Genomic DNA, 12,410 nt, shown 5'->3' on the forward strand with positions numbered 1-12,410 from the left:
TAAGATCTGTGGATGAGATGTTCCTGATGTAGTCTTTTATCAAGTCAATCAATTGTAGCAATATAAAAGTTACGAAGTAAAATCCACATGTTCATAAGATGGTCTATACCCATGTGTTATCCACAAGGGAGAATCCACATATGTAAAAGATGTATGGACCCAACACAGTCCATGTTTTGGCTAGACCACCTTCTTCAGGGGTCCTGTAAGGTTTGAACATACGCATAAGAAATTAAATGGAAAAAGAGAATAAATGGAAAAATGTGTCTGAAAGTGAAGTAGGTGGGTGTACAATGAAGTGCTTGAAGATGTGCAATAAAGGTCAGTGACTAAAATTTGTCATATAAAGGAAGTGTCAAGTGTGAACCAATGGTTGCAAATCGAAAAGAAAAGGTGATAATTGCGAGATGTATAGATTATGTTTCCCCCACACGTCCATCACCTTCGTATTTAATACCTCACTGAGTTGAGTCCTCCAGATAGCAAAAAATTGTCATCTAATACTGTCTGTAGGGATCCAAATCAAAGTGGCCTTGAGGGAATGCACTTGGTGGGACAAAGATAGCAACTCCCATTCATATTCCTTTTTTTTTTTTTTCCTAGCAGTGTATTCTAGAATCTTTACCCTCATAGCTTCCTTGATAGCCTCCCACTATGTTATCAGAGAAACATCTTGAAGGTTATTTTCTTTTTCTTTTTTTAATTCTTTATTCATTTTCAAAATTACATTAAGTGTTACATATATTCAATCATATTAACAATAAATATATCACTTACATGCTATCATTTGCACATTACATAAATTCTTATCCCTCCCCCTTCCCATCACTCCCTACCATATATTCCATTATAATATAAATATGTATTAATAAAATATCCCCACCCTACTCAATTAAACTAATAAATTTAAGGGAAACAAACTCAACTACTCCGTACAATATTTTGTTAATGGTTTCCACACATCTTGAAATTTCTTGAAATATCCCTTTTGTAATGCAATAAATCTTTCCATTTTATAGATATGGCATAGAAATTCCACCAAAAGTTGTAATTTAATCTTCTCCAATCCTTCCAATTATATGTGATTTGCTGAATGGCAACACCAGTCATTATAAGTAATAATTTATTGTTATTCACAGAAATCTGACTTTTTGCTCTCATTCCCATACCAAATATCACAGTATCATAGGATAATGCCACTGGGTTGTCTAATAAATTATTAATTTGGTCCCAAATTGATTTCCAAAAATTCATAATAAATGGGCAATGAACAATAAATGATCTAAAGTTCCTGCTTCTAGATGGCAGTGCCAGCATCTATTAGACAAAGAACTATCTAATTTTTGCAACCTAACAGGGGTCCACAAAGCTCTATGCAACAGAAAAAACCAAGTTTGTCTCATACATCTCATTCTCCAAGACCAAATTCGTGGCCATTCAGATGCAGTAATTTCATGCTTGATCTCAATACTCCAAATATCTCTTAGACCAGTTTTTAATTTCTTTTTAGTAAATCCAGTTAATATTTTATACCACTGGGCGGCCTGGTGACCCAATAAGTCAGTCTGGAAACAAAGAAACTCCATACTATAATGATTATTAAGGTTTTTCCATTCAGGGAACCCCGCCTGAATGGCATGCTTCAGTTGCAACCATCTAAAATATTCTGAATTAAGACCAAATTTATGTTGCAACTGTGAAAATTCAAGCATGTTACCATTAGACATAACGTCATCCAGTATACGTATTCCTGCTATCATCCAATGCTTCCAGACTAGCCTTTCTCCGCCAATTTGGATCTTGGAGTTTACCCTTATAGATTGATTGGTAGATTTAGAAATTGGAATAGTTGTTAAATTGCTTACATACAGCAATGTTTTCCATGTATCAGCTAATATGATATTATCTTTACTATAGCTAGGCATTTTGATACTGAGCACCTGGCACAGACGCAACGGAGACATGAGTTGCCATTCTAACCATAACCAATCAGGGAGCTTTTCCATGAGTTCTGGGAGGACCCAATACATACCTTGGCGCAAAATATAGGCTTGATGATACCAAAGGTTATTTTCTTGTAAATAATGATCCCATTCCTTTTGCAAGTCCAGATCTAGATTATAAAGTGCAATTCATTTTCCAAGAACTAGTATTCGCCCTCTGTGCCAACCCCAATTCCGCCATATGTCCACAACAGTCCCAGATCCCTCATAAGAAAGTTCATCCCCTTTCCCAAGTAATCCTTTATCCAAGGTTTGGAGGGCTTACAATCAATAAGAGGATCTGAGGTGATGTTAAAGTCCCTTCCTAATATTATCTGTACGGGTGCCAAAATAGCCAGTAATGTAGAAAAGAATCTGTGATAATATACATTTGGTGCATAAATGGAATATTTTGCAAATTACTTCCCTATAAGTTCACCCAGTGGCATAGTAAGGGTAGGGGGCGGGTATACCACCCTGGGTGATGTCTTTGTGGGGGCACTGGCAACTCTCCATCCCCCATGCCATGCTTGTGCCCTCCCTTCCCTCTTTAAAATCTTTGCCAGCATGAGCAACTACTCTGACCTGATGCTCACGTCGGCCTGGCTCCCTCTGAAAACACTTCTGGGTCACAGAGCCAGGAAGTGAAGTCAGATGGAAAGCCAATGTCGGCACCAGCAGCAGGCTGGAGAAGCTGCTCGCACTGGCAAAGATTTAAAGAGGTAGAGGGGTTGGAAGGGAGGGCACGAGTGTGGTGGGGGGGCAGAGAGGAGAGCACCACCGCCCCGGGCACCTCCCACCTTCGCCTACATCACTTAGTTCACCCATCCACAAAACAATCTTGAGACCATACAGGTCCCTGCTTTCCATCTGAAGATGCCAAGCATGGCTTGAGGGTACCCAGTTCTACAGGTAAGGAGGTTTCTTTTCTCAGTTTCATAAAATTTTAAAATAACTTCTAGACATTATCTGGCTTTGCATCTGCTAAGGAGATGCTATTCTATTCACCTGCTGCAAATCAGGTTAATCAGTGAAGCTGTTCACAGTTTTAGTTTTTGAGGGAGTGGTATGGTAATTTTTGTTTCTGCTGCTTATGAACAGACTTGACAAAAAACTGGGAAGGTAGCCAACTTCAGCTATGGATGTGAATTAAAATTGCTGAAGCACCCCATTCTGTGCAAGAGTTTTAACAAATCTTACTTATTATGGGGAAAAAGTGCACAGAGTCAGCGCCCAAGAATGAAGCTTTCACCACCTAAGCAATCTGTTTTAAAGATATGTGTTACATTTTGCAGGGAACTTGAGAAACCTGCATACTTGCAATAACCAGTAAAATGGTTAACATAAGAATGCAGATTGATATGTGATGGCCATAAAGTTGTTGTTTTTTAAAAGTCCACATCCTTCATAGGACTTCCAGTTCAATCACAACTGGAATTTATTTGTATACCACAAGTATTCACAACTCCCAAGAATCTCTCCCATCTAGCCCAGCCAATAGGTTTCACCACTGAGTGATGACTGAAATCCACAACCCATTCCCCTTGCCAAATTAAGAATGATGATGAGTGGTTTCAGCAACACTTTGGGCTAGATTCACGAACCTGCCCGATTGGGCCCGATTCAGGCAGGTCCGATGAATTCGCAAAACAACAATATGCAGATAGGGGCGATTGGAGGAAATTTGGTCGTAAAGGGGTCGCATGATCGGTTTGCTTTGTGAATCTAGGCCTTTACCCTTAGCTAGTTTAGACAGCAGAATGTGAGAACAAACTGGATTTTCTGCATGGCTATGCATAGCACTGCTGCTGAGATACCAGATCGGGCCACAGATTCTTTCTGAATTGGTGGTCCCATTTAATATAAAAAAAGATAAAAAGAGCAAATAAGAAGAAGAAACGAGGAGATTTTTTTCACATGTTTACTCGGTGTATTTTCAGTCATGACAGGATCTGATGTTTGTAGGGCAGAACAAAATAACAAGTTTCATTGATTCATTTTTGAAACTGCAAGATTGCTGTGGACAGTCTTTTAGAAATAACAAAACAGGGTTTTAAATAAATTACAGTTTATGTACATGTTACATACACCTTGAGTCACATGGAATTTGCAGCATTGGTAACACAAATAGTTACAAAATTGACAGCTGCACAGCTGCTACACCTGGTAAACAGCTTGCAGCCGAGAGCATTGTCATCCTGAGAGTGGTTCTTAGTACAGTATTTATGTAAACAAGTTTAGAAGCATTTACGGTGGACAATGGATGGGCCGGCTTCATCATATTCTTGTTTTGTAATCCACATCTGCTGGAAGGTGGACAGGGAGGCCAGGATAGAACCACCAATCCATACAGAGTACTTACGCTCAGGTGGGGCAATGATCTGAAAAGAGGGAAAATAAGAATTTAGAATAATTCAGAATTAACATGTCTATATTTTAACAGAATCAAAATGAAGTTACTGTGTATTAAGTTTACAAGTACAGAGTTTACACAACCAGGCTCATTCAGGATGTAAGAATGTGCCTTCAACATGAAGCATATTTATTAATCAGCAGAGAGCTGAGGTATATAACAATGAACAAAAATCTCCCCTTCCCTTATAATAAAAGGTGTTTTGAAAGAACAAAATAACTTTTTTCTATCAATATTAATCAGCATTCTTATTAATCTTTGTTATCACTACATTGGGAGCAAGATTCATCAAGATTCTACTGTCAGTTGATTCCTGTTGAATGCGGCCAGGACTAGATATTCGACTGTTGTTATATCTGTGTCAAATTAGAAGGCAGAATTATTCCCTCTAAATTAAACATACCTTGATCTTCATTGTGCTGGGAGCAAGAGCAGTGATCTCCTTCTGCATACGGTCAGCAATACCAGGGTACATGGTGGTACCTCCAGACATGACATTGTTGGCATATAAATCCTTTCTGATGTCAATATCACACTTCATGATGCTATTGTAAGTTGTTTCATGAATGCCAGCAGATTCCATACCTGGTAACAAAACACACGGGAAGATGAAAATGGGTAAACACTGGTAAAACACCAAGAGAGGCTACAGAAGTTTGTCATAGATAAATGAAAGTTCCTTATTAAGGAAGAATCACTCACCAATGAAGGAAGGCTGGAAAAGGGTCTCTGGACAACGGAACCTTTCATTGCCAATGGTGATGACTTGCCCATCAGGCAACTCATAGCTCTTCTCCAGGGAAGAAGAGGAAGCAGCAGTTGCCATTTCATTCTCAAAGTCCAGAGCTACATAGCACAACTTCTCCTTGATGTCACGGACAATCTCACGTTCAGCTGTAAGGAGAGAATTAATGATTCTGAGGAGCTGTAAGAGGGAACACAGGGACCACACACAAAGCTTACAGCTATAAGTACTTAACACACATGGGCCCTAATTTATAATGTATTTCAGTCACAGACAGAGAATGGGAGGAAAGGGTTAAGTGAACAGGGTCTTTGGACTTCCACAAGCAATTCTCTTAAGCATGTGTTAACTTTTTGTCTGGTATTAAGGCAAAAGTGCTTTTCACTGCATTATGCATTGCTTGGAAAAATCTGATAGTATATAAGTTTTAACAAATAGACTAAAAACCTTTTCCATCTGGATCCAATTACTGAAAGCATGGCAAAATAAATTAAAAACTGTGCAAATCTTAGGGTTTATTGCACTTTTTCACATTTTCTCTGGAACTTTTTTTTTTTTTTTAATGCAAAGTTTACTCTGGGAGACACAGTGGCAGAGTAATAATCATTGTTCCTTTCTCTTTCCTATTCATGAATTTATTTTACCCTTGCTTATTTTCCCTAATATTATGCTTGTTATGATTTTACTACATTGTAAACTGCCTCCAATAAAAATTAAACTTGTTCTTTTTATCTTTCTTCTAGCTAGAAGAAAAAGAACTAGAGTAATACTAGGACAAAGCTTTCCACAGTATAAGGAACAAGCTCTGTCCAATCTGTTCTTCAGAAACTAAGGACATTTAAGCTTTGAGAAGACAGAACAATTCTAGCTTCAAGTCAAATAAATTTAAAGAAATGGGTATAAAAAAATTCTTGAAATTTTCCACAGTTTCCTGTCAGGCTTGGCCTCCGCGTGTGCGGGTCGCTGGAATAGAGGGACCTAAGGTCTGATCCGGTGAAGGCATTTCTAGTACAGTATTGGGGTTCAAGAAGGGATTGGGCAATTTTCTGAAGGAAAAGGGGATAGAAGAGTATGGATAGAGGATTACTACACAGGTCCTGGACCTGATGGGCCTCCGTGTGTGCGGACTGCTGGGCATGATGGACCTCTGGTCTGACCCAGCAGAAGCACTGCATAATCAGTGCATAATCAGTTTAAGAATAGCCCTCTTTAAAAAGTCAACACAAATAAAAATCTAAGTAAGCGATCACCAGTTAGCAATGGAATTCAGTTAAGTTTTAGGGGCTTTTTCTCCATAGTATGACACAAAGGTAGAGCTCACCAGTGGTTACAAAAGAGTAGCCACGCTCAGTCAGGATCTTCATCAGGTAGTCAGTGAGATCACGACCAGCCAAGTCCAAACGCATGATGGCGTGTGGCAGAGCATAACCTTCATAGATTGGTACATTGTGTGTGACACCATCACCAGAGTCCAGAACAATACCTGCAGGCAAAATCATCAAACTGAAACCTCATTTTAAATGTCTTGAAGGACTACACACATGCTATAACCCCCCCCCCCAGACCCTTAAAAAATAATTCACAGAAGTAGAGCTGCAAGTCAGGGAGGGATATATAATTCCCTCCTCCCCCCCAAAAAAAAAAAAAAAAATCTGGGCAGAATACTTCTGCAGAATGAGAACAAAAAAAAATTTCATGTCATGCAATGTTAGAATTTTGCAGAATTTAGGCTGCAATGTCTTAACCAGAAAAGAAGTTTAAGAACTGGTACTACCAGAAATGGAAAACACTATAAAGTGCTAATGTTAGAAAGGTTTGTTTTAATTCCATTTTAAGAGAGTTGTGCAATTTAGGATGAAAGCACACTCTGAATTATAAAGAAATTAAAATTGTAAACTTATATATTGCAAGAAATGTCTGTAAAGCACTAGTATATAATTATACTAATGCACACTGGTTTGGTTCAAGATTATTTTCAAACTAAAGCAATAATTTATTCACCTGATATATAAACAAGCTGTTCCTATCACTCACCAGTGGTACGGCCAGAGGCATACAGAGAGAGCACAGCCTGGATGGCCACATACATGGCAGGGACGTTGAAGGTCTCAAACATGATCTGGGTCATCTTCTCACGGTTAGCCTTAGGGTTCAGAGGAGCCTCAGTGAGCAGGGTAGGATGCTCTTCAGGGGCCACACGGAGCTCATTGTAGAAGGTGTGATGCCAGATCTTCTCCATATCATCCCAGTTGGTGATGATGCCATGTTCAATGGGGTATTTCAGGGTCAGGATACCTCTCTTGCTCTGAGCTTCATCACCTACATAGGAATCTTTTTGACCCATACCTACCATGACACCCTGTAGAATGAATGCAGAAAATCTGAATTTGATTTCAGATATTAACCCAAAGCATTATAACAAATTAGTGACACTAGCTAAACATATAATGGCTGGAAGTTCTACATCATTTTACAACAAATACATTTAGATAGGTATTACTGGTGATCTATCTATGAATGAAGCAAAACACCAGTGATATCGGCCATACAATCAAGATAATAGAAGCTATTTGATAGAGTAGATTATGGAATTAAATTTAAATCATGCTGAAGGTCGAAAAGAACTTCTCATGATCGATCCAGATTAAGTTAGTATATCTTCAATTATGTATGGAGCATGTCGTGAAAATTTAGATGTCAAATGTTCACATTAATAGCAATTCAAGGATAGGAGGAGAAGATAAGCTAGCCAGGCCCAACTGTGGAGATCTTGGCTACTGATTATATAATACAGATATAGGTCCATTGTGGCTAAGCTCTAATGGGTTTGGTACAGCAAAAAATTCTAAGGAAGGGATTTTTTTCTCACTGCTACACTACTGGTTACAAATGCATTGAGGGTTCCTTTTACAAAGCCATGATAGTGATTTCCCTGTAGCAAATGCACCAAAGTCCATTCAATTCCTATGGGCTTCAATGCATTTGCTGTGGAAGAATTGCTACCGTAGCTTTGTAAAAGGGGCCCTGAGTGAGGGATTTCGCCTTCCTCTAGATTACCAAGTATAGGATTACCATACCAAGTATAGGGTTACCTTATGGCTCCAGAAAAAAGGAGGACAGATTGAGACCTCTGGATTTTACTTCCATCGCTTTCAATGGAAGTAAAACCCAGATGTCTCTGGAGCCCTATGGCAAACCTAACCAAGTAAAGGTAGTTATTAGAAAGTCAACAGATCAGCAATGTGACCTGTTAACTATGTAATTTTAGGGATTGGAGGGAGGATTTTCATATACAAAACACAACTTCTGTTCTCCAGCTCAAATCAGTGACTGCATAGATGTCACTGTTTTTTGAGTATGGCACAGCGTACCTGGTGGCGAGGGCGACCAACAATGGATGGGAACACTGCTCTTGGGGCATCATCACCAGCGAACCCAGCTTTCACAAGCCCGGAGCCATTGTCGCACACAAGTGCGGTGGTCTCTTCATCATCACACATGATGGTAGCTTTCTTTAAAAATGAAGGGAACACAAGAAACAGCCACACATTACCAGAGTGCTAGAGTTGCAACGTCTTTATGAAGATATATAAATCCAGTTCAGAACAGCTGTTTATGTAACTGATCTCAAGCTTTACAATTAATATCATCCATATGTTACACTCAGGATTATTTTTAATACTGCTCGCTGATTTTCCCCATTGCAGAGTGGTCCTAATTACTGAAAATTCTACCCACAAACCACACGGAAATTAGGAGGGAAGCTCATATAAACAAGTTCCCTAGAGAGACAGGCTTCTCTCTCTTTTCTGCCAAGGTGTCATGTCCTATATATATTTGTTTCATTTTAAATTGATTAGGTGGTACATATGAGATAAAACTTTACAAAATAAACTAATTTTTTACTTCCCTATTTTTAGCTTTCATAATGGACCTTATTTTTGATTTATTGATCCTAATTTTCGGTTGCTAAGAAATTAATGGCTATATCCCAGGAAAATGCTCCATTCTCCGTGTACTTCATTACAGTAGTCTAGAGTAGACTATAAGCCAGACTTATCCCCCCCCCCTTTTTTTTTCTAAACCGTGATAGAGGTTTCTACTGCGGCCAGGAGCTCTAAATGCTCCAACGCTCACAGAATTTCTGTGAGCGTTGGAACATTTAGCGTTCTGGACCGTGCTAAAAACCTCAACTGTGGCTTAGTAAAAGAGGGCCTTACTAGCAGAAGCAAATGATCTTACTTCCGACTCCTTCTTGGACCCCCCCACCCAACCCTTTGGTAGTTCTTTATCCTTGGACTTTAGAAAGCAAATATTCCTGATCTACTAAGAAAGCCATGTTATCTGCTGTTGTCTAGAGTAGACTAAAAGCTCTCTGGAACTGGGGCTGTCTCTTTTATGTGTGTGTACAGTGCTGCACACACTTGACACAATTATACTAGTATTTAGTTGAAGTAATAAGCAGAAACTTATTTCAAAGTGTTTGCATTATAAAAGAATAGGAAGATTCCCTAATGTCCCTAGCTGCACTCTCTACCTATATTAGTAACCAATAATAGTCAGGAAACAGTGTAAAATTAACAGATTTTAAGTTAAAAAGGGATTACTGAATAGTCATTTGACCCTCATTGTGCACCTAAACTTTTGCTGATATCCATCAGCTCGAGACATCTGCTCCTCTACCAACCAACTGCCTTTAACATTTGTGCTGCTAAATCTGTAAAGCCGGAAGGAGCAATAAATTTGTCAAATGTTATTTATAGCGCTGAAGATGGAAAAAAAAATATGACTTAATATGAGACCCATTACAATTTAAAACCTTCATTTAAATTTTTGCTTTGCTTTGCTCTCATTTTCCTATTCTGTTTACTAATCATCTATAATCTTCCGATATACATTAAAAAAATTTCCAATTAATTAGGGAGGATAAAAAAAAATAATTGAAACGTTTTGTACCACCAACTGATTTAAATTTAAACTTTAGTTAGAATTGTAATCTGGTTATAAACCTTTTTCTTTTTTTTCAATTCAAACTCATTTAATTGGCTATGCCTACTCCTCCCTTAAAACCAGCCCATTTAAAACTCGCTCTATTAGAATGCACCCGCGTGGAACTAGGCTGCCAATGAAGAGGCGCAAATTAAATCCCACCCCAAAATAATTAAACTGCTTTCTGGCGTTCATTAATTAATTAATAGGGGGTGAGAAGAGCTACAGCTCTAGCCTTCTCCTTACCTTGGAGGGTTACTCGGCTCCGGCTCAGGCAGTGCAGAGATGCTTTCTCTCGCTCTCCAGCGTGACCGCACTGCTGCCTCGTGCGCCCTTTTAATGCCGCCTCGCGCCCTGCCCCTCTGGCCTCCTGGAATGTCTCCCCGGCTCGCGCCATATTTGGGTGTTGGGCAGGAGCCTCCCGGACTCTCCTCGGTAGCCGCGGACTGCCCTTACATGGCCAGTTTGGCCCCGGGCCCGGGTGAACGAGGCCGGGCCGTATAAGGAGCGTCTGCCGGGCATAACATCACCCCCCCTCACTCCGGCCGGGCCGGGCCGTGCACCGGCCGAGCCGAACATCTCCGGCAACTCGTGCCAAAATATCCCACGCACGCGCGGGCGCGAGGGGTGCTGCTCAGCGCCCTGACAATCCCCCTCCCCCCCCCCCAAATTAAAGTTCTAAAGCCTAGGAAATCCTGAGAGGGGGGGGGGAGACGCGGAGGGCAAATGAGGGGCGTTCACCGTCTCGCGCAATTTACTACTACCACTCTTAATAATCATTTCTGTACTGCTACTAAAGTACACAGTGCACATAAGAGATGCTTCCTGCTCTGGAGCTTGCTTTATTGAAGGCAAGCAGTATATATCAAATATAATAATTAGAGAAGTCTTACAAGAACTCTGCAAAAGCTGTTAATAAATCCCAAGAAATAGTACAGAATCAATATTATTACATTATTATTGCTATCGTGTAATCCATGCCTGGCTGCCATAGCAGAAACTGAAAACTGCCAATTTGCATACTGCTCTTTAAGAATTATTTTGTTTCGTGGTCCTGGCATAATGTTGGCGTTAAAGGCAGACACTTGTAGCTTAAATTGAAGAGAGGGGTTCATGTGCAGAGTTGCAATTTTCAGCTACCGTCCAAACTTGATAATTAAACAAAAATATATAATAATATTCAAGCACAATGTTAGATATCCGAATTAAAAATATCCATGTGGTTTACAAGGAAAGAAATGTCAGGGTCCGTTAGGCCAGTTGGAAAGTGTACAAAAGGTGCACTTAACATTTCCCTGGGAAATAATGGGCAAATACCTCTTCTGGTTAAAGAAAAAAAAGCCATAAAATTATTAAGCTTCAAATCTAAAAAGCTGCGCAAAATCTGTTTAGAGAGATGATTAATAACCTAATGACAGTAGGTTGCCAGAATAAATGAGACTGGTTACTTGGACTGCTATAGTTTATTTTATATCTGGGATATCCTTAGATATATTTGTTATTATTTCTTTTAAGTTCAATCATCTTTATTGAAAATTTCATTTTATAATAATTAAAATTATTTAAAATTATTTTTATAATAATTTTTTATAATTTCATTTTATAATAATTTTTTTATTATTTCTAATGGAATATGAAACTACTTACACCGAGGGGAAAGGTTTGGGGGATGGGTAGAATGTGAAAGGTGGAAGTGCCACTGGCACCAGGGGTCAAAAGTGCTGTGGCTGTAGTAATCCTGGACACAATGGGCAGTACTAAAATGTGCCTCAGAATCAGTATTAACTACTGTATCTGGGCGAGTGCGAGACTCTGCTATCCTTCCATCTGTCTCCTACCATTCAAGCCCCCCCCCCCCAAACAACAAACAAACAAAAAAAAACATAAATTCAGTGACATTAGTACAACCTTTTGTATAAAATTAATCCAATCTAATAAACAAACACAGTAAATGACAGCAGATAAAAACCAGTTTACTCCCTACCTTCAATAATATTTTACACTCATTTCACTTTTTTTTTTAACCTTGCATCATCAAAAAGTCAGGAAGCCTACGAACGTGTAAGGAATAAAGGCTATGCACATCCCATGCATAAAAAAGGAAGATCACAATCATTATGGCTTCATCTCTTTCCAAGGAGGGAACTAACTGGGAGACTAGCGTTTAAAAATAAATTTGTACCCTCCCTCATCATAAATGATTTGTAACTCTACAGCATGGCATCCCAGGAGACCATTGACTCATCGGCTGTAGGTAGTTAGGGAGAAGATTCATTAGGAA

General features: G+C 39.3%; 1 protein-coding gene across 1 annotated transcript; it reads right to left on the reverse strand.

The window, feature by feature from the left end:
• Window positions 1-3,887: 3,887 nt before the first annotated feature.
• Window positions 3,888-10,525, reverse strand: ACTA1 (actin alpha 1, skeletal muscle). The gene is made up of 7 exons (XM_033936913.1): window positions 10,376-10,525; window positions 8,512-8,652; window positions 7,175-7,499; window positions 6,462-6,623; window positions 5,098-5,289; window positions 4,799-4,980; window positions 3,888-4,363 (listed from the first exon to the last, which is right to left on the reverse strand). Exons 2-7 carry the CDS (start codon window positions 8,638-8,640, stop codon window positions 4,220-4,222), a joined length of 1,134 nt encoding a protein of 377 aa, XP_033792804.1. The 5' UTR covers window positions 8,641-8,652; window positions 10,376-10,525; the 3' UTR covers window positions 3,888-4,219.
• Between the last annotated feature and the right edge of the window lie 1,885 nt (window positions 10,526-12,410).

Source organism: Geotrypetes seraphini, chromosome 3 (genome assembly GCF_902459505.1).
Source record: "Geotrypetes seraphini chromosome 3, aGeoSer1.1, whole genome shotgun sequence".
Taxonomy (NCBI): Eukaryota; Metazoa; Chordata; class Amphibia; order Gymnophiona; family Dermophiidae; genus Geotrypetes; species Geotrypetes seraphini.

What these genes read in the sequence shown, in the direction of transcription:
- ACTA1 (XM_033936913.1), bottom strand. Translation starts at nt 8,640, where the DNA reads ATGTGTGATGATGAAGAGACCACCGCACTTGTGTGCGACAATGGCTCC. An exon ending in TGCCTCTGGCCGTACCACTG is followed by an intron (nt 6,624 to 7,174) that starts GTGAGTGATAGG and finishes TTTTGCCTGCAG; the next exon opens with GTATTGTTCTGGACTCTGGT. An exon ending in TTTCCAGCCTTCCTTCATTG is followed by an intron (nt 4,981 to 5,097) that starts GTGAGTGATTCT and finishes TTTTGTTACCAG; the next exon opens with GTATGGAATCTGCTGGCATT.